This window comes from Urocampus carinirostris, chromosome 3, assembly GCF_059441175.1.
Source record: "Urocampus carinirostris isolate Australia breed hairy pipefish chromosome 3, RoL_Ucar_1.0, whole genome shotgun sequence".
NCBI classification, from domain to species: domain Eukaryota; kingdom Metazoa; phylum Chordata; class Actinopteri; order Syngnathiformes; family Syngnathidae; genus Urocampus; species Urocampus carinirostris.
The window spans coordinates 41,998,477-42,025,759 of NC_142351.1; the positions used below are offsets into that span (position 1 = coordinate 41,998,477).

Sequence of the window (27,283 nt, forward strand, 5' to 3'; positions counted from 1 at the left end):
AGGAAGCACATGGTTGATGCATCCTCATGTCAAGGAGCCTGTTTCACACTTTCACTCGGGACAGCTGTTAGCTCGATCAATATTAAAAAGGACAAGAAGAAAATTCTGTTTACACGTTGAGTTTGCATAGCTTTGCTCTTTTTAGTAGTTTAGTTTTTATTCAATTGATTGTTTGTATCCTCATTTTAGGACAGGGAAAACCGAAAGTGTCGTTAGTTCTCATGGCTAGAAATTTATTAAGCGGACAGATTGGCGATAATGTCCCAGAGGACGGACTGACGGGACAGCAGCTGGTACATGGAGGACATGGACTCACATACAAGTAAGTTAAGTGTTCCAAGTAGCCTCGTCTTGCCTCAAAATATTAATTTCTATTATTACCATTGCGTACAATGTTTTAAGATTTTGGTAAACGGCACATACTAATGCATTAATACTTACCCATACACACAGGAGCAATTTCTGTCGTCTCAATTTCATGCAACTTCGAGTCCTGTGCGCCTTATTAAAATTCTACGATAAAAGACTTTGGGGCTGCACCTTGTAACCGGTGCGCCTTTATAGTGCATACTATATGGTATCTACTTCTCCCCTTTATAAGAACCGGCAAGTGATGTTACAATGAACTACTTTGAAGCCTATGTTTCAACCCATTTCATTGTGTCTATTTTTATCTATTTGACAACCATGCGACTAGTTGCGTCCGCTTGTGTCGCACCAGGAATCATTTTTTGTCTTTTGGAGTAATGGGTATTGCACCTTTCCCCCCACTCAGTTATGAGTGTAAGATGATGTGTTAAAATATATTTTTCCCGTCTATTCAGCCAAATACAATGTTAAAATACTTCAAAACCAAAAAAATATGATACAATTGAGAAAAACAAGTAATTTACACGCTTTGGTCCCGTCCCCTTGGGAGTGTAAACACTTTTCACAATATTATATTCTTTAATTATCTTAGTTACTCTCTGCTGCTATCCCTGGATTTAAGTCATGATTGCAGCCTTAGCTCCTTCAGGGTGTGCATACAAGTACAGTACGTGCATTTCTCATACGCGCTCGAATAAACGCTTATTTTTTTCTTTTTTTTTGTACTTTACTAGAATAAGGCCTCATTACTTTCTGAATTTTCATGCTACACCTACCATAATACATGCCTATGCTCACTTTGCACAATGTTGCCTATTTTTGCACTACCGCATATTGCACTAATACGATCCCAAAACCGTATGTAACATCCTACTTCTTGTGTAAATATTGTGTAAATTATAACTTTTATCTTCTTTGTTCCTTTATCTTCTTTTTTTTCCTTTTATCCTCACTCTTAAATGTGATACTGGAGTGCAACCTCCAATTTCGTTGTCACAATATGTTCAACCCATTTTGTAACAATGACAATAAAGGTATATTCTATTCTATAAAAACACGGGGAGGAGCATAACATCACTCACTATCACTTCCCCCAACACCCATTCCTTGAACGTAATGTGATCACCTCGAAGAGCTTTGCTATAATACAAAAGCAAAAAGGCCCCGTGGAAAAAAACAACTAAGATAAAGCTCTTCGAACTCAGTCGGGCATTGTTGAGACATACTTAATATATTAAACTTCAGCTTGTTAAGGACACCTTAAACGACGCACCCCACCTTTAAGAGATGAACTTTCTTCTTGTTACCTCATGTGCGGTCTCTTCTCAAGGTTTCTTCATTTTCCTCATGTTGAGGTTTTTAAGTTTTTCCTTGCCCTCATGTAGGTTTTAGATCAGGGGATTGTGTAATAATAGTCTGTGGTTTGCAATAATCTGTGGGCTGTGCAGCCCTTAGAGACTCCTTGTGATTAACGGCTGTACAAATAAACATGACTTGACTTATTTTCAGTGACTTCCTCATTCTGCCTGGCTACGTTGATTTCACCTCAGATCAAGTGGTAAGTCCCTATGACTTTTCAATTTCCCAAAAAATGTTACACAAAATTTATAAAAATGTGCTTGTATTGAAATGGATTAAGCAAAGCATGGTGGTTTCAGAATTACCGGAAGATCACAAATTCAAAATCAGATGATAGATTAATATTTTTTGAGGAATTGACAATAATCAGTTGTTGCACCTCTAATAACCTTGATCGATACCCAACAGCGTGTGTTAATTCTCACCTACTTCAATAGGATCTGACATCTGCGCTCACCAAGCAAATCACAATGAAAACACCTTTTACATCTTCGCCCATGGACACTGTGACTGAGGGCACCATGGCAATCGCAATGGCAGTAAGCATTAAGTTCACACTTCATACATTATTTTTCATGTGTGTGCGCACAAATATATATATATATGTGTCATCTCCAATCTATTTGCCCTTCTCCAAGTTAACAGGGGGAATCGGCTTCATACACCACAATTGCACTCCAGAGTTTCAGGCCAACGAAGTCCGAAAAGTCAAGGTACAGAGACCCTTCACCACTTTGCGCTTTGTTTATCACTATTTCACCGCTTCACGGATTTTGAATTGTCTGTCTTTATTGTCATTGATATCAACGTATAACACTTTGTGTTACATTGTGGGCAGATAGCACAGTGGAAACGCTATCTGGGGGCAGGTTAGGGAGGTCTTTCTGTGTTGGGTGGGCATTACTGTCTGTGTGCCCGACTGTGATAGGGTGGTGTACGTTGTCAGTCAAACAGCAGGGTGGGCGCAGAAGTCAATGTGTCCAAAACAAACTGCCAAGCACAGCTACAGCTAGTATTTCAGCAGCTCGTCACATTGAAATTCATCAATTAAATTGGACTTTGGGGAAAGTCAGAAGGGCGCAAAGAAACGGTGATCAACAGGAGGTGCTCAGTGGATTATTATCAGGTCCAGGAAGCGACCTAAGCGCCTTCTGGAGTGAAGGCAATAACAAGGATATAGGTCTGGCCTACTGCTACGGCTAGGCTAATAACACTCCTAAGCCACCCCTGCCAAGGCTGTATCTCACCTACGCCAGATCCATTAAACAGATGACATGGAGGTACAACTCGTGGGGAACCGCTGCATTATTGACTCCTGTATTTTATTCATTGCTGAGACCTGGCTCAACTAGCAATCCCTGATGCTAGTGTGTAGTTAGCCGCACACTTTCTAAATCTCTATCCGACTTTGCTAAAAACCTATTAATACGCAATTTGGTCTTCTGTGTTTTTATATGTAGATCTATAGTCTTTGCTCTGTCGGTAAGGACATCCTTGAGGTAAGTTTGACCCTTGGGGGCTTTTATGAAGGTGTGACACTACTTCTTTGCACCAAATGCAGCCCACTTCAAACCGGTAGCAATTTGTTATTCAAACATTCTTTACAAAAACAAAACTTTGCCATTATTTTTCTGCTGCTTCAATTTTACTTTAACATTTATTTACAAGCCTTAAATCCTTCTTATTTGCCAAATAATTGTGCCCGCTCCGCAACAAATAACGATAAATGCAGGCCTGTAATGGATTGGTAATTGAATTTCCATTACTTACATGGGGGCGATTATAAAAATGTAAATTAACCAATACAAAAGTAAAGTCCTGCCGGGTTTCTCTCGCGCAGTTTTTTAAAAAATGAATATCTGTTTTTATAAACAATGGTTGGATACTAAAATATTAAAAAAACAGAACACATTTATTGGATTTCTTAACTCCTTACTGTCTGTGTCTGGTAAACACTCCTCATTGTTCTTTTTGGTTTCACTGCTGCTCTCTTAAAGTGCCACACTCGATTTTTAAGGACGAACCTGTCAAAATGACGGACGGCCTTAAAATGTTCCCGCCAAATCTTAAAAATATCCGTCAATGATGGAAAATTGTCGACTAATGTAACCTCTGCAGGTACAGAAATGTAAAAGATGCAAATGTTTATCCAGTCTTGTTAAACTTGGATTTCGTTATGAAAGACTGGCTTTAACTCATTCATCTCCCGAGTCTTCCCAAATAAAATATGAAATTATGCGTTTTCTTCGGACTTAGTCCTGCATACCAAGTTAATTCGTCGTGCTGGGTTGGGGTTTAATAACCCAGGGCTTTGATCAGGTGGGGCATGATTTTTTTTTATGCCTGGTCTTAACTCTTGGTTGGGAGTTTAAATGGAACACTTTCCCCAGGGTCATGAGGCTGTAAGGACAATGCTTTGCTCAGTTTTTAGGTCCATGTAATGTTTAATATTTAACTAGAAAATGCGTCACTAATTTACAATAATCATAAAACTCCAATTACTGTTGTTGCAGAGATACGAGCAAGGCTTCATCACGGACCCGGTGGTGATGAGCCCTCAACACCTGGTACGGGACGTTTTCCAGGCCAAGGCTCGACACGGTTTCTGTGGGATCCCCATTACAGAAGATGGACAAATGGGGAGCAAGCTGGTTGGAATAATCTCTTCGAGAGACATCGATTTTCTCAAACCGGAGGAACACGACCTACCTCTCAGTCAGGTGACGAACGTTTTTCTAATGATTACAAATTGATTACTGTATTTTTTTCATGTAATAACGTGCAACCCTGTTTTTTTTTTTAAATAAAAAATGGGTATGAAATTCATCTCAATCTACACTGACACTTGAAAAAGCTTTATATTTTACCTCTTCGTAACGCTGTTATTACTCACTGTACCACTACAGCACCTTTTATATCCTCCAAAAACGTGCAATTAGAACCATACACAGGGTAGGATATCAAGATCATACTCATATTTTATTCCTGCAGTCCAAATTATTAAAATTAGATGATTTAGTAAACTTTTTCACTGCACAACTGCTATTTAAGGTCAACAAAAACATATTGCCAAAAAACATCCATAAATTATTCATTGGGAAAGAAGGAAATTATAACTAAAGGGGCTGTAGTGAATTCATTATCCCAAAGGTGAGAACCACCAGAAGTATGTGTGTGTCTGTGTGAAGTCAAGCTCGGGAATGGTTTGCAAGACGAGATCAAACAATGTCCAACTATTCACTTTTCCGAATTTAAATGCAAAAAAACACACCTGGCGGAATACAGAGATGAAGAAAATTGGGTATGAGTGATACGAGAGATTGGGAATAGTGCATCTAGAACTATGATTAACTTTGTGTTATTGTTGCTGTTGTTATATCATAACTGTTATTATTGATATTATTACAATTGTTATATAATTGGTGTGTTTACTAGGGAAGATGAAGGGGTAGGGAATATAAGCATTTGCTTCTGACTACCCCTTTCGAACATATTATGTAATATTATTTTGTTGTTGAGTTATTGTTTTTGTTCTGTTTTTATTTTAATGTTTGAATAAAGTTTTATTCATTCATTCATTCATACATATACCAGAGACATACGTTAGAGAATGGAGAAACCAGAAAGTTTCTCTGAAAGATATAAGTGCAAAAAAGCACGACAAGAGAAATGACTCTTAAGTGTATCCTGATGATCAATCAGGCTTTAAAAGACATTGAATAAATATGTATTTGTATGTGTATAGTTCCATTCTTTACCATTGATCTCTGGTATGGTGAGTAAAAATAGTCTAATTTAAAACCTCTTCATATATCATTGATATCACTGGTGGTCTTGTGGTTAGGATTTGGCGCTCCTACCGCCGCAACCCCGGTTTGCATACAATATGTTGCGATTTTTGTCAGCTGTGTTTTGCAATACGACATCATTGCACGACTACCATGAAACCTCATGTAGTAACTCGCACCCAAAATTTTAGTTATTGTTTCGGTACAAAAAAGTGCGTGTGATATCCATGAATAGATAAAGTAGATGAACATTAGTGATGGTCAATATTGCTAGGATTCTGAATTGCATACAAAATAAATAACTGAAATAGTAATCTGCATAGCTTATTGTGAACGTCCTTTTTGACTCTTAAAATAAAAGAATCACATTTTTGGACACGATAAACCAATTCTCTGTTTACAAATTTTAGACGAAAAATGAAAGATGTGTTACACATAACTGATGTTGTCTTGCTGCTTTCACAAAACTGTACTGGTGACAAGTAAGTTTTAAATTTCAACTGTTCATGTTGGGTCACATTGTAAATTAGCTCCTGGTTTTCATTTGATCATTTTCAGTGCATTTACATGATTTGTATAATTACATAATTATTTTTGGGAGTATTGTGTTGTAACCTTCCAAATATATATATTTTTTCTTACCCTTTTAAGACTATCTTAGTTTGCATTATTTTGTTACTTCTTCATTTCTTCTACAATCTTCACTGCTCTTGTTCATCTTTCTATACTTTTGTTACTGCGTTTGTCTTTTCGCTCTTGCCTTTCCTCCTGTCTTTCCCCTTTTGTTTATTCTTTTTCTCATTTATTTCTTTTCACTTTTCTCATTGGTTTCTTTCTGTCTTCATTAGTTTTTTCTTTCTTTTTCAACTTTCTATATCGTTTTCACCTTTTTGGTCTTAGTTCATACATATTTTTTATTCCTGACTTATTTCCTTTCTTTCCGCTTTCTTTTTCAATTTGTTCCTCCTTGGTTCTTACCTATTTTATCTGTACTTTCGTTTCTTTTTTTTATACCCTTCTTTATCCTCTACACCTATTTTTTTATTTGCTCTTACCTATTTTTCCTTTTATTTATGTCTCTGCTCCTTTCTTTTCCCCAATCTTTTCTTTGTTTATGGCTTCTTTTTTCTTTTCGTCCATCCCCATTTATTTTGTGTGTCCTCTTTTTCTTATTTTTTTCCTCTTTTGTTTGTTTCTTTCCCTGTCTTTTCTCCTGTCATTCATTTGTTTGTTCTTCATTTCCCCCTCTCCCTACTCCTTTCTTTCCACTCTTTAACACTCTATTTCTCTCTCAGGTTTTCTTTTTATTTTTCTCTTTCTCCCTTTGTCTTTCTAATCTCTTTCTTCTTTTCTTTTGTTACTTTATTTGTCTTTCTCTTGTTTTTTCTTTGTTTCTCCATTTGTCTTTCTTTCTGTTTTTCTATTTGTCTTTTTCACTTTCTCACTCTTCTCTTGCTCTGTCTTTCTCTCTTGCTCTTTCTTTCTCTGTATTTCATTCTTTTTGCCTTTGTGTCTTTTCTTTGTGTCTTTATTTTCCTCCCTTCCCTTTTCTTTTTTTAGAAAGTGGTACAAAACATGTTCCTACATTTTGAACCATCAATACATCCCATAAACACATTTTTGAATCTTAAAAGATTACATGTAATTTTATTCTTATGAAAAATCAACAGGCTACACAACTACATGTGTTTATTCTCAGATATAAATGTTGTCATTAAAACTTTAATGTGTTGGATATTGTGACATTGATGCCAAACTGATATCGCTAAACTTCGATACAGTACAGCCCAGTATTTCCCCGCTCAAAACTAAACTAAAATTCACAGATGACAAGTTCCAAAGTCCTGACTTTAGAGCTTTTTCTTAATCTTTGGATGTCATAATATAATGTTTTTTTGTGTTTCGGGGTCCATGGCCTTCAGAATATTTAGTAGGTCAAGTTTCAGTATTCTTGTACTGTGTTTTAGGTACTTCATTCAAATGGAGAAAAGTGAAAGGGCCTGTTATCAGTTACCAGGTTGTTTTTTTCTTTTTTTTTTACTGATATGGAATCTTGTGCCGTTAGAGGCAGTTAAACCGAGTGCCCAGCCCATTTAAGCAATACAGTTTTGGCGTAAATAGAAAAACTGACCTCAATAGTTGCATTATTCAGGTAGGAGTGGGGCATGATACAAACCGTGAAGACTGCTGTTAAGAAATTTGACCTGCAGTGTTGTTGTTTTTGTGGTCTACTTAATGACAGGTAATGACAAAGCAAGAGGATCTTGTAGTTGCTCCTGCTGGTGTAACACTAAAAGAAGCCAATGAAATCCTACAACGGAGTAAAAAAGGTAAAGAAAAAAAAAATAATAAAAAAAATGTGTTTTGCTTTTATTTTTATATATTTTCCACACTACTGGACTGTCTCAGAAAATTAGAATATTGTGATAAAGTTCTTTATTTTCTGTAATGCAATTAAAAAAACAAAAATGGCATACATTCTGGATTCATTACACATCAACTGAACTATTTCAAGCCTTTTATTTTAATATTGCTGAATTTGGCTTACAGCTTAAGAAAACTCAAAAATCCTATCTCAAAATATTAGAATATCATGAAAAAGTATACAAGTAGGCTATTCAACTAATCACCTGAATCATCTAATTAACTCGAAACACCTTGCGAGAGTTTCCTGAGCCTTAAAAAACACTCAGCTTGGTTCAGTAAACTAAATCACTGCTGATCTGACTGCTGTCCAGAGGACCATCATTGATACCCTCCATCAGGAGGGTAAGACACAAAAAGAAATTTCTCAAAGAGCAGGCTGTTCACAGAGTGCAGTTTCAAAGCATATCCACAAAAAGTCTGTTGGAAGGGAAAAATGTGGCCGGAAACGCTGCACAACCAAGAGAGATGACCGCAGCCTTAACAAAATTGTGAAGAAGAGCCGCTTCCAGAATTTGGGGGAGCTTCAAAGACAGTGGGCTGAAGCTGGAGTCCAGGTATCAAAAGCCACAGTTCACAGACGTGTCCGGGAAATGGGCTACAATAGCCGTATTCCCATGGTCAAGCCACTTCTGAACTCAAGACAACGGAAGAAGCGTCTGACTTGGGCTATGGAGAAGAAGCACTGGACAGTTGCAGAGTGGTCCAAAGTCCTCTTTTCAGACGAAAGCAAGTTTTGCATTTCATTTGGAAGTCAAGGCGCCAGAGTCTGGAGAAAGGCTGGAGAGGAGCAAAATCCAAGTTGCTTGAAATCCAGTGTGAAGTTCCCACAGTCAGCAATGGTTTGGGGAGCCATGTCAGCTGCTGGTGTTGGTCCACTGTGTTTCATCAAGTCCAGAGTAAATGCAACTGTGTACCAAGAGATTTTAGAGCACTACATGCTTCCATCTGCTGAAAAGCTCTATGGAGATGAGGATTTCATTTTCCAGCATGATCTGGCACCTGCCGACAGTGCCAAAACCACCAGTAACTGGTGCACTGACCATGGCATCACTGTCCTTGATTGGCCTGCTAATTCCCCTGACCTGAACCCCATTGAGAATTTGTGGGGTATGGTTAAGAAGAAGATGAAAGACACCAGACCTACAAATGCAAATGAGCTGAAGGCCGCTATCGAAGCATCCTGGGCATCAATAACACCTCAGCAATGCCACAGGCTGATTGCCTCCATGCCACGCCGGATTGATGCAGTAATCCGTGCAAAAGGATTCCCAACCAAGTACTGAGTGTATCAATGGACATTTTCAAATGTTTGATTTAGTTTTGCTGTTATAAAATTATTTTTTTACTTGGTCTGAGGAAGTATTCTAATATTTTGAGATAGGATTTTTGAGTTTTTTTCAGCTGTAAGCCAAAATCAGCAATATTCAAATAATAAAAGGCTTGAAATAGTTCAGTTGATGTGTAATGAATCCAGAATGTATGACATTTTTGTTTTTTTAATTGCATTACAGAAAATAAAGAACTTTATCACAATATTCTAATTTTCTGAGACAGTCCAGTATAATGCGCACCAGACTAGCTTGGAATCAAAACTACTGTAAAGGCTGGGGTTCCGCATGAAGTAAAAGTGCTTTAATTACGCATTGATTGATCCATTGGAACATCATGATTGCATACATTTGCATAATAATTGGATGCAACGGGAATTGAACCCTGATCACAGCGTGGAATGGGCCGGATTCTAAAGACTAGTCAACTAGGGGTATAGACGACAATATTGTTTTTAGTCCCAGTCCCAAATTGTTGATGTTATTATTGGGCCAGGCAGAAAGAATGTTGCATCCTCATTGGTGCCCCTACAACCTATGCGGTTAAGGGATCCGTGAAACGTGATTTTATATATAATTTATGTTTTTTTTTTTTTTTGTCTGTTTTGATGTTTGATGGTTAGTATGGCCGCACGATTAACCGAAATCGATATCGTGATGTGACGTAGTGCGATAGTGTAAGCTCAAACCACTGCGTTTTTTCAAGTGTTTGGCCAGCTAGAATGCTCACATTTCGTGGTTTAACAGCGCCGGCCAATCTGAAGCAGGTTTTTAATGGCACCAACCAATAAAGGCGAGACCAAATTTTCAAGATGTGCGCACGACTTTGATAGGCTGGTGTAAGCTGCCAGTCAGCCATGCAGCGGGTGCACAAATGGCCACCAAAACAAACGCCACAGTTCGGCGTTTTAGTGGCCTGTTGCCTTGAAAATAAATTCATTGAACACAACTCGTGGAAAACCGCTTTATCTGTGACTCTTGTTTTTTAATCATCACATAGACCTTGCAGAAATCGCAGTTACCAGTTACTAGCCATCCGTTCTCTATATTGTCAAATCAAGTCATGTTTATATGTATAGCCCTTAATCACAGAGTCTCAACGGGTTGCACAGGCCACAGATTGCTGTCTTACACTGAGAGGAATAGCCCTCCAATTTCGTTGTCCTTTTTAATAATGGCATTAACAACCATTTATTGAACTGCAACTCTGTTTTTATTTGTACATCTACAGTCATATGCGAAAGTTTGGGCATCCTGATCATTTTCAAAATTTTTCTTTATAAATCATTGGTTGTTCAGATCAGAAATTTTTGTGAAATATATCATAGAGCAGACAAACACAGTAATATCCGAGAAGTTAAATTAAGTTTATAGGATTTACAGAAAGTTTGCAATAATTGCTTGAACAAAAGTAGGCAGGTGCATAAATTTGGGCACCCCAACAGAAAAATTCCATCAATATTTAGTAGATCTTTCTTTTGCAGAAAAAATAGCCTCCAAACACTCCCTATAGCTTCCAATGAGAGTCCGGATTCTGGTTGAAGGTATTTTTGACCATTTGTCTTTACAAAACATCTCCACTTCAGTCAGGTTTGATGGTTTCTGAGCATGGACAGCCCGCTTTAAATCACACCACAGATTTTCAATAATATTCAGGTCTGGGGACTGAGATAGCCATTCCAGATCATTGTACTTGTTCTTCTGCATGAATGCCTTTGTAAAATTTGAGCAGTGTTTGGGGTCGTTGTCTTGTTGAAGTATCCAGCCCCGGCGCAACTTGAGCTTTGTCACTGATTCTAGAACATCGTTCGCAAGAATCTGCTGATACTGACTGGAATCCATGCGACCTTCAACTTTAACAAGATTGTCAGTACCTGCACTGGCCAAACAACCCCACAGCATGATGGAATCACCACCAAATTTCACTGTGGGTAGCAGACTGTAATGCCAAAGATGGCTTTCTTAACAAATATATATTCAAGTACTTTATGTCAACACTGTTGAATAGTGAATTTGCTGTAAAGCTGTCCTAAATATTTTAACAAAAAATGATTACCAATTAAATAAAACGAGCATAAAGCTTGTGGTGTCAAAGACAAATCTTCCATCAACAAAATATTCAAGTTCCTTATGTAAACATTGTAGGACACCCATCTCTTGCACCAAAACGAATTCAAAGTTGTTTGACGAGGTCCGCTGTCTGACTGTACCATTGCACTGGGGTGCTTAGCTTTCGAGTGATACATCAGGAAAGAAGTGCTCCGATGGAAATTACATTCAGCTTTGCAAAGCATACATATCACTTTTGCCTTGTCAATATTCCCATCAGGCATTGTTTTAAAGCGAAACGGTCTAAACATGTTTCCTTTCTCTTTTCCATCGCTAGCATGCTATGCCGCTTTAGCCTTAGTAAACGAAAGAGACTCTTCTTCGTTTGTTGGAACAGCGTTGGTTATTTACAGTGCAAATATGACATAGGTTCAGTTTAATTGATTGCATATTGATTTTAGTATTGTGACAGCTTTGGAGAAGAAGCTGTCTCTGTGTCTATTTGTTTATGCTCAAATGGATCGGTATTGCCTACTAGAGGGTATCAGGCTGAACAAATAGAAACTGGGGTTCAGTAATGTCTGTTATAATGCATTTTGCTCTGTTTAGGCATCTGGAATTGTAAATGTCATTAAGGAATGCAGTGGCTTTCCAATGATCTTTTGTGCAGTATCTGCGACACTCTGCTGCCTCTTCCTATCTGCTACTGTGCAGCTTGAGTGCCACACTGACACAGCGTAGGTCAACAGGCTCTCTATGGTGGAGCAGTGGAAAGTCAGCTCAACTGTTCCTTTTTTAGCACTCTAAGAAAGTTTATGCTCTTCCTTAGTATAAATAGTGTGAGAATGAGATAAGACCAATTGCCTTTTGTGTGTCATCTGTGTCCCTACTGGTTGAGTGGATAAGATCGAGCACTCTCATCACCGCTTCCCTGGTTCGATTCTCATTGCATTCAATGTTATGCAATTATGAAAAACCTTCAATGTTCAGAGTGGCCTGGTGAATAAAATTCAGTAATCCTACTATTGCTATCTTTTCCAATCCCATCACCGTCATTGTAACGCAATTGTGGTCAGCGATTTTATCAACTGGAGTGGCAGTATCTCAGGAGGTAGGTGCGCTTATCTTGGGACAGAGGTCAGTTTCGATTCCCAGCTCCACTGACTAAAATGTCGAAGTGTCTTTAGGCAAGACACTGAACCCCTAAGGTTTCCAATATGCAGGTGTGCATGGCTGACCCTGTTATTTGAGTGTGAGTGTGTATGTGAATGGGTAAGCGTGAGGCACGTTGTGAAGCGCTTTGGGAGGTCTTCAGTGACTTTAAAAGCCTTATATAAATGCAGACCATTTACCATTGACTGATCATTAATTGGACAGATATGGTAATGAATTTCCAGTCTGTCTCCATATAAGGCACACTGGATTATAAAACGAACGTTTAAATTTCTGGCTAGTTTGGTGGTTTTGGGTGCGCCCGAGAGTCTGTTAAATACGTTAAATGCCTTTGTATTTTTAAACTTCATCAAGTTATGTTTTTTATTGAAAAACACCTCCTTGGGCCATGTTCATCTTTCAGGCAAACTTCCCATTGTTAACGAAGACGGCTGCCTGGTGTCCATCATTGCTCGAACGGACCTAAAGAAGAACCGAGACTTTCCTCTAGCCTCCAAAGACTCGCGCAAACAGCTGCTTTGTGGCGCTGCAATCGGCACGCACAATGATGACAAATATCGCCTGGACCTGCTAGTACAAAGTGGGGTGGATGTGATTGTATTGGTGAGGACAAATGCTTTTAAAGCATGTAGCTGTTTAGCGACTGATTGCCCTCTTCCACCTTGACTCAATATTGATGCTTGTCATTTCGTGAAACTGGTATAATTTGTACTGCTTCGGTGAAACTTTTTTTTTTTTTTTTTTTTTTAACTGTTTATTTAGCAATGATTACAACTATGCAGAGACAAATACTGATACAGATTATTGAGGGATCTCGCCTCATGGATCCCTTAACTGCCAGGGTTGCTGAGGCACCACTCCCAGTAGTGTGTCTTGGGCAAGCACAGCCTGGCAGCACCTATCCCACTCGAGACTGTATTTTTACATAGGGTTTTACTCCGCCGCATGAAACAGAACAGTTCTGGTTTCTACTGTTACCAGTTACAGGAGAAGCCTCTTTATCTAAATGAGATACATCACCTTCATCAGCTGGTCGCTGTTGTTTTTCGGTGTTACGTATCATCCGGGTCTTTAGAGATGAGCCGGACCCTCTACATTGATGGGCAGCGGAGTGTGACGATACTAATACTGGGATTTAATTCACTAGGGAAAAATATTTTGCTACAAAATTATGAGGGTCACATTGTACAATACAAACTGCGTCACTTGTGTCTTTCTAATTTTTGGTAAACTGTGGTGGTGATGTTACACCCTTTGCATTTGTGACGGATTGAAGTTTTAATGGGGTGCGCAGTATTATTTAATGCCTCCTAGTCGTAAAAAAACGTCATTCATTAAAACTTCATTTAAAAAAGCTTTACGGAATATTCTCCTCGCATGTATTATCATTGCAACCCTATGTCGTTCATGATACACATGCAAAGTATGTGCATTTTTTTGACGCTTGAATAAAACTTTCATATTTCTTTGGGTTTGGGTTGCCGTTTGACCTCAAAGGGGTTCTCTTACTCTCACCATTTCCATGCTACACAAACTAATGAAAACAAAAAACCCCAGGGGTACAAGCATGTCGTCACTCTTCAGCATTAACCCCCACCTATGACCCCCATTCCTCCCAACTTATGTGCTCCTCCGCAAACGGTTTTGCAAAATATAGGATACAAGCAGATGGGCATGGGGGGAAACATTAGTATTCTTTAAACTCTTTAAGGATTGTAAACGCATCCAAATATTTTCAAGAAAATATTTTAACTTTCAACTTTTTTTAAGGACCCCTAAAACGATACACCCACCTTTTGAATAATTTACAAAAATACATTAACTGTCATAAAAACGTGCATTTAAAAAATATATATATATTGATTGAGTATATATTGCTCGAGTAATGTGCATTTTTTTTCCCCATTTAACGAACTTTAACTGAGGGCGTAACATGGTTGTCAGTCATCGCGCTGCTACAGGTACCTAAAAAAAAAAAAAAAAGCAAAGCTTGCAAAAGGTTCTGCAAAAAAAAAAAGGGTGCAGTTTCGTCACTTTGATTCTGCCTTGTGCTTTTTAGCACGTTTTCGGCTGCACGACGCAATACAGAAACATCTAATGGTCAACTAATACTCACTGTATAATTTGCGTCATTCATTCATGTTTTCATCTTATTCAGATAATGTGCGTTTTCCCTAATTTCCATCCTTCTGCTTTCAGGATTCTTCACAAGGTAACTCAATATTCCAGATCAACATGATCAAATATATCAAGGAAAAATACCCAAACCTCCAGGTCATTGGTGGTAATGGTAAGTGGAAGGTAAATTTCTCACCATTTTCCCTGATTTTTTTCATTTTATTCCTGATTGTGAAAAAACGAATGAATTTGTTTTGTTTTTGATAAGCTAAATTCTACCAAATCCTTTGCAATAAATTAGACTTTGTTCTTTCAGATGGATGGTCCTATTACATTCTCATAACTTTATTCAAATATTGCTCTTTTTCTCTGTACTTTCCTTTAGTGGTGACTACCGCTCAAGCTAAAAACTTGATTGATGCAGGAGTGGACGGACTAAGAGTCGGAATGGGTAGTGGGTCAATTTGCATCACACAGGAAGGTGAGCGTCTTTACTGAAAAGTAACTCCAAATGTCATCAAATCGGCCTTAAGTCCTATAAAGAATTGAAGTATACAGTAATATCTTTATATACAAGATAAGTTAATAGATCCGGCACCCACCATATTTACGGTATCCATGTGTCACATGCGGAGCAAATACAGCAGCCAAAACAACAGCAAGCAACTCTTTAGTTTCTATTCCTGATTACATAGTCGTATCATTTCTTTCCTATGACGAAAATATATCTCAAAAGTCAGAAAAGGGTCTCAATTATTATATACAGTTATATTCATGGTATCAAGTTGTCCAAAGATGCTAATAACCTTTTAACGGTGGATGCAAAATGTTGGATGTCTATGAGGAAGTCAGAAGCCTAGTACCAACTACACTTGGAAATAAATTAAGATTTGTGAGAAAAAAATTGTATACAGAGGATATACTAATATATAATATATAAATTTCCAGCAGCTGCACTGTTATCTCTCACTTTTTGTGATTTATTGTTTTATTGTCTGCTCCTATCTTTGGTGTTTTTCTTCCCGTTTAACAACTACACTTTGGATGACTTTCTATCCTATGGACATGGGTTTTAGCGCACAAAAATGCGTTTATTCGAGGAATCAACTCCCTGCCCTGAAGAATTCTCGTGCCGGCATGATGAGGGGGCCTATGGTGGAAGAAGAGCTGGAGCTAGCTAAGCGGCTAGCGGCGTTATAAGTCTTCGGTACCATCCGTAATCATGGTAAATGTGAACTCACTACCAAATAAGACCAACGAGTGCTGGTGGAAAACATTGAAGCGCACAGGGAGTGCAGTTGCTGTGTTTTGCGGAAACGTGGCTCACGTTTAGCACCCCGGATGCTAACGTGTAGCTACCCGGAGCTATTCTGGCTTCAGCGTCGCTATACAGAGACACAAAAGCCTACGGGAATCGGAGAGAAAACGGACTTGCTAACACGAGGTGGTGTATTCCTGGACACAAAGAAAAAGATTTCCATCTGCCGCAGGAATGTCGAACTTTTGCACTGGCGTGTGACGTCATCCACTCCGCTACAAGCACCCCTAGGGCATCATGTTAATCTGTTAATAAACAACAGGGTAGACTGCTGGAAGTGTGAATTTCCCTACGGGGATGAATAAAGTATCTATCTATCTATCTATCTATACAAATGAGTTACCCAGCACATCACATCAGGAAACAAGTGGCGATATCTCCACCCTTTTCGAGTCTACGGCGAGGAACATATGGAAACTACATCACGAACCACATAAACCCAAAACACCGGATCACAAACAGCAAATCCTATCCATCCCATAACTTACATTTTTTCCTTTAATTACAAAATGCCACTTTCGCTTGTATTTGTTTTTGTCATATGCTAACGAGGGCACAGTGATACACTCGACGAAAGGGCAATTAAAGCGGCCGTAGTAACTATTAAACTTCTCCCTTTGATAACTAACTGACCCAACAACAGTGTAATAAAACTAAAACACCTCCTGTAGAACGAATTACTTTGTTTTGGTTCCCATTGATTCTATGCATGCTGAGATGGTCAAACATCTAGTATGCCATGCATTGTGTGTGATACAAAAAGGGGCAGGGCTGTCGTCTGTCTCGTGTTCTGATTGGCTCAATCCATCCAAGGTCACGCTCATATCTAGAATTGCTCGCAAGCACGTTTTTCCGACATAAAGCATTTGAAAACAAATGTATGTGTTCTGGACCCCCAACAGCATCTAAGTTATCCTATTTTCCGGACTATAAGGTACCTAAAAACTCCAAATTGGGTAGAAATTTTAAAGTACGCCTTATAACCCGGTACGCCTTAATATGCTACAGAAAATTAGATGTACATGTTACCATACAAGGTTATAGAGTATCTTACCGTATTTGAGCAATGGCTGTGCATTGATTGATCAAAACGATAAATATCGCTGACCTACATTGATAAAAATGTTATGCAACGGGAATGTAACCCGTGTAGTTGAGGTGAGAGTGCTGACACTTTACAACTAGACAACCTGCTACAAATAACATATGACAAGGCATTAGACCTTTTTATTTTACACTATTTTTATTTACGGTGCTAGGAGCAGTGATTTGTATAGTGATGGGTTATACAGTCTCCACTTTTTCGGCAGCGAATGCTAGAGAATGGAGAAACAAAGTCTTTCGATGAAATACTGCACAAGCTCTTTTACGTATGTGTATGTATTTTATATCGAGAGGTTATTGATGCACAGGTTAAACCATCTGTTCACTTCTTCACATTTCCGAATAAACTATGCAAATCATTGTTTCTGGCACCGTGAGTAAAAATACTTTGATAATGAGAGAAGTTCTAATGCCTTTCTGTTTGTCATCTATACCACTGGTAGTGTAGTGGTCGCCCTCACCACCACAATCTGTGTTTGATTCCCGTTTTAAACTATGTTTTGCGATTTTAATCAGCAAAACTTATCAACAGATTAATCATTGCACTATTATGTTTAAGTGTATACAGTGCCCAACAGCTTTGTATGAAACTGTATGACAAAAGACTATTTTTCGGGGGTGTGCCTTATAGCGCGTAAATTACAGTATATGTTGAAAAGAATTTTAAATTGTCAAAAAAATTATCTAAAAATAGCCGACTCTGAGAAATATGGCGACACCAATGATCGCAGCAAACCCAAATGTATCGGTACGGCCCGGTATTGCAGTACCTCCGGGAACGGTGCATTCGCAATGATCGCAGCAATGCTTTAGGGCTAGGACATTAGCTTGGCCTTTTGGCTGAGAGTAAGTAGGCTTTGTGGCGTATTATGAACTAACCGATAACGGATAATGGATAATGAATAACGAAGATAGAACAATAACCCTTAAAAACCCCAAAACCCCAGCAAGGCTTTAGGGCTAGGACCTTAGCTTGGCCTTTTGGCTGAGAGTAAGTGTCCCGGCTCCTAGGCTTTGTAGCGTATTATGAACTGACCGATAACGGATAATGGATAATGAATAATGAAGTTAGAACAATAACCCTTAAAAACCCCATCTAAAAATAGCCTTATTGTTATGAATAGTGGCTTTCAAAAAGCTTTAAGCCATAATATAAGCTATAAATGTGATCATTGTAAGACCGGACTTTGATCCCATTTCCGTTGCTTTAAAGCTTCTTGCCTATTCTCTTCCAAACAGTACTGGCCTGCGGCAGACCTCAAGCCACAGCCGTCTACAAGGTTTCTGAATATGCAAGACATTTTGGTGTGCCTGTGATTGCCGATGGTGGCATTCAGTCTGTGGGGCACGTCGCCAAAGCACTGGCACTTGGTGCATCTACAGGTAAAACAAGACTGGTGTTACACAACTTATTCATCTACAGTGGAACCTCGGTTCTCGACCATAATCCGTTCCAGAACCCTGTTTGAAAACCGATTTGTTCGATCACCGAAATCATTTTTCCCATTAAAAATAATGTAAATCGTTTTAATCCGTTCCAACACCCTGAATGTTTACCTTGAATGTTTAACGTAAACTTAAAGCTAACCCAGGCTAATCGTACGTTCGCGTTACGACACGGAACCTAGCTAAAGTTACTCGGAGAGGCTTAAAGTACAACTTTGAAAATGTTCGCCAAAAGCGGTTGTTATTTCTAAGCCTCTGAGTCATATACACACACAATTTGGGATTTATGAAGTAGTTAAGATTCGAATTAGATTAGATTTGAAATACGTAGATAGTTATAGATGGGTTAGATAACAATAATAACATTACAACATTGATAATAATGAGCGTAAATCCATTGTGTAGTCATGTGGAATATTTAGATCGGACCGAAATCACATTCATTAATTTTCTGAACCGCTTATCCTAACGAGAGTCTAGGGGGTGCTGGACCCATCCCAGCCACGCTTTTGGAATGAGGGGAAACTGGAGTGCCCGAAATCACAGGAAAAACATGCAAACTCCGCACAAGGAGGATGGTAGCTGGAATTGATCCCGGGACATCTGAACTGCGAGTTGGACATGCTAACAGCAACACACTCTGGTTCCTATTGCAACGTTTAATGCAAAACGTCACACCAATCCACATGCCAAATCATTAAAAATACAAGCTCACCAAATGAACCAACCCAGTTAAAGGCATGTTGGTGTTACGTGGTTTCGTGTTCTTGACTTAGGGATCCGTGCATCCTCCAACTCTGTTGTCAAAAGTTTTCCATCATGGCAAGTTTGTTTAATATCTTCCTGGCATGACCCAGAAGGCTGCAGTTGATCATTCTTCACAGCTATGAGCGCAAAAGTTTGGTTTAATTCATTTGGCACTGTATCTTTGGCGAGCATGAATACTTGTTTCCAATGTGACAGCTGTAATCTCTATGGGGAAAGTCTAACTTCCCTTGCCTTTTTGCAGTGATGATGGGCTCTCTCCTCGCTGCTACCAATGAAGCTCCTGGTGAATATTTCTTCTCAGATGGCATCAGGCTCAAAAAGTACCGTGGCATGGGTTCCTTAGATGCCATGGACAAAAATCTAGGGTCACAGACGAGATACTTCAGGTAAAGTAAAAAATAAACGCAAGCTTCCCTTCATTTATGAAGGAGTCTTTTGTGCAGTGTGTAAGATATACCGCTAGGTGTCAGTAAATTGGCTTTTGAACATGTCAAAGTGGCATTTCAAAATCTACAAAATCAAAATATTTTTAAGGGCTGAAAGTGTTAGAGGCTGTTAGTTCTTCAAAAAGAGGGGTGCCCAAATGTATGCGCTTGCCTAATTTCGATTAAGTAATTACAGAATTGCACATTTCCTGTACATCGGTAAACTTCATGTTACTTCTCAATTATCTGTTTGTCTGCTATATGAGATATTTTACAGAAATTGCTGATCCGAATAGCCAATGATTTTTTAAGTAAAACCTTGTCCCGCACTTTTTCATAAAACAGTAAAACCTTAGTGTGTAGTGTTTCCAGCTCGGTATCTAAGACTTACAACATTGGTACTTATTGCCTCCCTGCTTGGCGCTTGGCATTAAGGGTTGGAATTGGGGATTTTGGTCACCTAATGACTCCCAACACAGCAGTTGGGTCTAAAATGGCGGCGCCCTGCTTGGCTGCGGCTGCATCGGCTCGCTACAGTTTAACTGTACGGGTCAGGTGTATCGACATTTTGTTCTGTGTGCATGGTTACAAATAATAACAATAAAAGTAAATTCTATTCTATTAATTACTTTGATTAAAGTGTTGTAATGATATAAATACCAACAGATCTATGGAAAACGTAACTTTTTGTTGATGGACTTTAGAATTTTCAGTATCTGACAATAGCTTTACACTCAAGAATAGAAATGTCCCTTCTGCAACAAAATATTTTTTTTTTTTTAATGCATTGTTGCAATTATCAGATTTGCAACTGCACATATAGTCATGATTGTAGGATTCCCCTATCATAACCTCTTTATTATTCCATTTATACATGTTTTATTTAGTTTAAGGCTTCTCTGTTGTTTCAGTTGTGTTTTATTTGGTAGACGGACAAGGCTTTGGCTCATCCTGAGTATTTGTTAAACTGGTTTGAACACGGACGCCTCTTTCGAGCAGAAAATGTAACTTCGTATTGTTTAGCTTAGGTATGGTCTTATGGACTGCCCTCCCAGTATGAAATTGTCAGACATGTTGATTGCAAACTTATGAATCCTACAAGTTCTCGACGTTTAACTCATGTTTGCACAGAATGAAGGGTGTAGATTTTTGGTCCTGACATTGGTGGGGATATAACACATTTTTTTAAAGTGACCACAGGATATTGGCAGGCCTTCCTTGTTTAGTAACATTATTGTTAGTATTTAAACTATTTCTACTGTCTATTTTGTTGATTAATGGTCACTTCCCTAATGAGTAAATTGGTTCATAAGTAATAAAAACAAAATTGACATGTTTTAATTGTAAATGTCATTGACAGGTGATGTAGTAAAAGATACATATCAATCCACTGTAAGTACGATATGCATCAGTTGCACGTACAAGCTTTCAGCCTGTAGTCACAAACTTAAAACTAGCATGGCTGTGCGCCATTCGAGCGTCACCCGCGTGGAGACGAGAAACCATTTTTTTGGTGGCAGTTCCCTTTTTGGCAAGGTCATTGGCACATGAGAATGGAAAATCCAAAGCAAAGATCGAGTCTAGATGGAGACTAAAATCCTGACACGGTGTTGATATTCAATGTGGTTTTAGCTCGAGAGAGTGGAATGTCTGGGAAAAAATTCTAAGGTAACATTAGCAAAAGTTCTGAGTAAGATTTTTTGACATTCTTCACATCTAGAATGATCTACCTGACTGACCGTGAAAGATGGTGGTCATATCTTACCTCCTTGTTCCTTTTCTTGGGTGGATAGACGCACAAACAAACATGCTAAATGTATTTATACAAACAAACTTAGATCCCAAACAAAAAACATTATCACAACCCTCGCTTTGTGAGTGTGAGTGTCTGCCCACAATGAGCTAACTAATCACACTCGGCGGAATTCCTGTCATTCGTCTCGAGTCTCTTCCCTTAAATTCGTACTACTTTGTTTTTAGTTAGTACGATCAGCTGTGTTTTACCTGTGTGTAAATTTGTGCTTGTGTTTCCACAGTGAAAGTGACAAGGTCAAAGTTGCTCAGGGTGTTTCAGGAGCTGTTCAAGACAAAGGCTCTATTCACAAGTTTGTCCCATATCTGCTAGCCGGCATTCAGCACTCGTGTCAAGACATCGGCACCAAGAGTCTCACTCAGCTCAGGTAAATACCAACTGCACACCGGAAAGAGACTATGTTGTGTATGCTCTGGCATAGTCTGCAGGCATGAAAAGTTAAAGGAGCTGCACAGAATTTTGAACTTTTTTACTTGCTGCCGCTATCTCCTGGCTTGTGTAATTATTGCAACCCATGTCGGATACATCATAATGCAAGTACAAGCATTTCTAAGATGGGCTTGAATAAACTCTTCTTTTTTCATCTTTCTTGGGGTTTGCGTTTGGACTGTACTTGAAGAAGGCTTATTACCATTTTTTTAACATTTTCATGCCTCATCAACAAATAAAAACAAAAATAACTTAGGAGACCAGCATGACATCACTCTCCACATTCTTCTACCCCATTCCTCCCTAATGTTTTTTACCCCAAATAGCTTTGTTAAAGGTAAGATAAAAGTAGATGGGTGAATTGGAAAATAAAGCACAAGGGCTCTTTAAATTCAGTTGGGCATTGTTGACATGTAATAACCCCTTAAAATTCCAATCCATGACATACCCAATGTAAATTGAATGCTGTCCTTTATCCGCTTGGAGAATATGGATGATTTTGGTTTCTTTTGAAAGGTAACACTCAGACGTTTTGTCCCAAACTGAAACAATCACTGCACGTGCTATTGATATTAAATTATCTAAGTTGGAACACACAGAAATACAAGGTTTTTAATTTCGCCTGATTTTTTTTTTCTGTAATCGCATGGCTGCATAGTTGCGAAAAAGCTGGGACAATAGCATGAAACCTTACCTGGCCCTAGGTCAAATCTGATCACAATCTGAAAAACTAAACATTGTATTTTACACAGCTATTTCAAAGTGTTTCCAAAAGTTGCCTTTTTGAGACGTTCACAGCTCTGAAACCACAGCGACCGTGTAGTTTACATTGCCCAATTTTTAGACATTGTGAAAGAGTTGTAAATGTTTGACCTTTCTTTGCATAAGTCAATCACTAATTGCACACTCTTGCACTTGATAATCGCATGTATAAAAGGATCCCTGGTTGCATTAGAGCACGGTTTTTTTCCGACTCTGATTTGAATACACCCCGTAAAATTGCATAAATTGATGTTATTTTCTTGGCTTACCAACTTTTAAATTGGTCACAACTAACTAAAGGTGAATGAAGCCAAAGTAGGTCATGTCCTTTTTCCCAGTACAGGCATTCATGGGCTATGGTAGGTTAAGGAACGTAAAAAAAACTTATAATTGGCCATGAGTAGTTTCAATAAAAAGGCTCTTACCTTTTAACGGCCAAATTCGGAAATCGGCTCACCAGTCTGTCTACCTTCAAATGGGAATTATCGGGTCATCCTGGAAGGGGGATTACCACTTGTGAGGCCCCTTCTCAAGGTTTCTCTTTTTCCTCACGCTGAGGTGTTGAGTTGTTCCTTGCCCACATGTTGGTTTAAGATCAGGTAATTGTGTCCTTGTAATCCTGTGAAGTCCTAAATAAATTAAATTGACTTATAGGGTGAAAACAGACTAATTTAAACAAGGAACGTTAAATTATGCAGAAATAAATTTGGGCTGAATTTTTTAAACTTTTTATCTGTCGGCATTATTGTGTGTTTTGGAGTACATTTTTTTACACTGTTGGATTCACTGGACTATCTGGGATGTAACAAGTCCATGTTTGCCCAGCATCATCTCATTAGCGGTACACCAGGGGATGTCAATTGGTGAGCTTTCCCGGCATTACAGTTTTCGGGTATCTTGTTTCAGACTGATATTGGTGATTCTGTAATGAGTACATTTCAAAATGGTCAGCATATCTTAATTCCCAAGAGTTTTTTTTTTTTTACCAGTGACTGGTATCTATAAACACTGCATTTGTTCATCAGCAGTCTGAAAGACCACTTTCAGAACGTTATAGAGTTAATAGAAAAATATTCCACCATTAACTTTTTCATGGACACCTCAAACAATTCAACCCACATTTAAAACGGCACATGGAAAGATCAGATCAGATCTACTTTATTGTCATTCTAGTACATGTGTATACAGAACGAAATGTCGATACATCTGACCCGCACAGTTTCCTTGAATGTACAGATATAAATAAAATGTTGTATTGAGTTGGAGTATTGAGTACTAATAATAAACGTGCATTTATGGAATATGATGCTTTTTAGTTAAAGGAAGCATGCAAGTTTCATAGGTTTAGTTCAGTGGTTTTTACATTGGTTAGTTTTAAGTGAAATACCTAAAATATGTGACGCATGGTGAGGTTTTTGTCTAGCGTGATGGCAAAGTCAGATTAACAAATACATTAACCTACATTTTATTTATCATTTGATAGGCAGAGACAGAAAAATAATTATACCTTCGCTTGTAAATTAAGTCCATGCACTAACTTCAACACTGAATACATTTATCCATCCATTATCTGCACCACTTATCCTCAGTAGGGTCGCCGGGGTGCTGGAGCCCATCCCAGCTATCTTCGGGCAGTGGGCAGGGGACACACTGAAGTTGTTGCCAGTCGCAGGGCACACAGAGACAGACAACCCACTCGCTCATTCGCACCTAGGGCCAATGAACCTGACATGCATGTTTTTGGAATGCGGGAGGAAACCGGAGTTCCTGGCGGAAACACACTCAAGTACGGGGAGAACATGCAAACTCCACACAGGAAGGTTCGAACCCATGACCTCAGAACTGTGCCGCACATGCGCTAACCACTGCGCTGACGTGCTGCCAATATAGGTGCAAGTCCTACCGATTCAAGTGCATTCATGCTGGATTCCTGTTTTGGAGTTACAGCAGCACTATTGCTGAGTGCAACCAGTTTGCTTAATATCCCAGTTGTTGATTCTGCAATGAAAGTGACCACATGAGATTCAAACAAGTGGCAAGTCCTTCGCGTAGACTGTGGAAATGGAGTAATCAATGTAAGGAATAAATGTAACCCATCCATCCATCCATTATCTGCACCGCTTAACCTCAGTAGGGTCGCGGGGGTGCTGAGCCCATCCCAGCTATCTTCGGCAAGGCACACAGGGACAGACAATTCGCTCGCTCATTCACACTTAGGGACAATTTGGACCGGCCAATTAACCTAACATGCATGTTTTTGGAATGTGGGAGGAAACCAGAGTGCCCTAGAGGAAACCCACGCAAGCACGGGGAGAACATGCAAACTCCACACAGGGGGTTCGATCACATGACCTCAGAACTGTGCCGCACACGCGCTAACCACTGCGCTGTCGTGCTGCCCATAAATAGATAGATAGATAGATAGATACTTTGTTCATCCCCGAAGGGAAATTCACATTTCCAGCAGCATCCCTGAGCTGAGAACAATCGAGAACAATCGAAAATAACACGGGAGCTGCTGGAGTGGCTGCCATTCGTGACGGCGCCGGAAGAAAAGATTCAATTTGAATCATGTACAAACAAACAAACAATTGAATCATATGTAACCATTTAATATATTTTAATATGTATAATTCCGCGATGACCAGTGAGGGACACTCCCATCCTGCCTCCCCTTTAAATGCATATCTCTGACAATAATATCCTAATTACTGTTTATGGTGTAAAAACCCATTTGATTGCTGTCGTAATTTTTCCCGATACGAATATTGCAAAATTCAAATCCTTTTTTTCAAAGTATCAACTTGTGTCCATTCTTTTCATTGTCCTACATCAGAGCCATGATGTACAACGGAGACCTGAGATTCGAAAAGAGGACAGCGTCTGCTCAAATGGAGGGCGGCGTCCACAGCCTGCACAGGTAAAAACTTGCGCAAGAGCTCGCCTCCACCGATTTCTCAAGAATTTTCGGCACACGGGTGCATTTTTCATTCCAACGATTACACTCCCTCTTAAAATCAACACCGGCATCGTGGCCGGATATGCTATGGTCAGTCCTGTGATTTCTTTCCTCTTTCTTTTTATGACAGTTATGAGAAACGTCTGTTTTGAAGAAGAACCTTCAGCTTCTGACAAAGCTTGGGCTTCCAAAACTCTCCTGATCTATATGCGGTGTTATCACACACATCCACAACCTCAGAGCATTTCTACACATGTAATCAAGTCTTCCATTGATTGAATTCTATATGCATCCTTGAATAACGTGTGAAAGTCAACCAAGCCTTATAAATCAGTGCACACTGTCTCCTATAATGCCTTTAAGGGTTCGTACGGGTGCTTGAAATCTTTGAAAATGCTTGAATGTTGTTATCAAGGTTTGAAAAGCTGGAATTTGGGGTGCAGTGCTTGTAAATGCTTGAAACTGTTGCCATGTTTCTCTGCATTCTGATTCAATAGACGACGCATTCAAATAAAATGGCTTTTTATGCCATCTAGTTATAAATGTACAAAAATAAGGGCACAGATTGCTAGTTAATATTTATATAAGCGTGGTCCAGACAGTTAAATTTGAGAAGAATTAACTTTCCTTAGCTTGTACCCAACTTAAGAGCATCATTACTGATAGTGAGATATATAACACTCATGATAAAGACAATGAAACAATAATCATTTAAACATTTTAATTATTTGTTCTTATTTCAATGCTTCTGGGGAAATTGGTAAAATGGTTTTGAAAGCTCTTTATGAAGTAGTTAAGAAGTGCTTGAATTTTGGAAGTAAGGTGTACAAACCCTGTATTAATGTCCATTGTGTGTGAGTGTGTTTTTTTTAAACCAATTAAAGGTCAGTGTTTTGCAATTTTCTAAAAAAAATTTTTACCCCAACTCCTGCCACCATAAAAACACGCACACACAGATTATCAATTTAATTTTTTCAAAATAGGTTTGGGTGTGAAATAGTGATAGTATTGAATTTATTGCTTTTGAAAAAAAATTATAAGCATTGTTTTTGTTTCATAAATAACCAAGTGAAATATGTTTTTAAATTGTAGAGGTAAAACAAATGTTTTAAATGACCTTAAAGCAGGGGCTGCCAATGTAGTGGTCCCTTCGGACAGCTGAGGTTGCCACAGACCTGTTGACCAGTGATGGGTCATTGTGATTTCCCAGTAAAATTGTTTTAGTGGTTGACTGAGTCTTGTGATTTTCCAGGAAATCTTATTTCTAATTGACCTGAGAAAAAATATTGACACGATCGGTCTCTTTAAACACAATGTGTAACAACCCTCAATCATGCACAACACACGGGTTCACAGTCACTCGGCTTATTGCCTGCATTTAATAAACAAAATGATACCAAGGAGTCAGGGTGTCTGTCCAAGACTGCATAAATCTAAAACATTAATAGAAACAAAAATACAAAAACGGGACATCACTCAACATGCCGCACATCGTGACGTGGTTGCATTGAAACATGTTGCGTCACGGTAATCATTGTTTCAAGCTGTATTACTTATAATTTGTGCTTTTTCATGCATCGTTTAGCACAACTTATATACATTTACATACTTAAATAGTTTGTGATAGAAGCTCCTATGTTTAGCAAAA

General features: G+C 38.7%; 1 protein-coding gene across 1 annotated transcript; it reads left to right on the forward strand.

Annotated features, from left to right (window-relative positions):
- On the forward strand, nt 1–27,038 carry impdh2 (IMP (inosine 5'-monophosphate) dehydrogenase 2). Its single transcript, XM_088331908.1, has 15 exons — nt 1–115; nt 190–322; nt 1,879–1,927; nt 2,166–2,267; nt 2,367–2,441; nt 4,242–4,448; nt 7,759–7,846; nt 12,897–13,096; nt 14,693–14,783; nt 14,997–15,092; nt 18,273–18,416; nt 19,489–19,633; nt 21,709–21,852; nt 25,513–25,596; nt 25,766–27,038. Exons 1-15 carry the CDS (start codon nt 10–12, stop codon nt 25,785–25,787), a joined length of 1,686 nt encoding a protein of 561 aa, XP_088188034.1. The 5' UTR covers nt 1–9; the 3' UTR covers nt 25,788–27,038.
- Nucleotides 27,039–27,283: the final 245 nt, after the last annotated feature.

Bases quoted from the DNA above. Each gene is read 5' to 3' on its own strand.
- impdh2 (XM_088331908.1), top strand. From the start codon at position 10: ATGGTTGATGCATCCTCATGTCAAGGAGCCTGTTTCACACTTTCACTC. The intron at 1,928-2,165 runs GTAAGTCCCTAT...CTACTTCAATAG, and splicing joins ATTTCACCTCAGATCAAGTG to GATCTGACATCTGCGCTCAC. The intron at 4,449-7,758 runs GTGACGAACGTT...ACTTAATGACAG, and splicing joins ACGACCTACCTCTCAGTCAG to GTAATGACAAAGCAAGAGGA.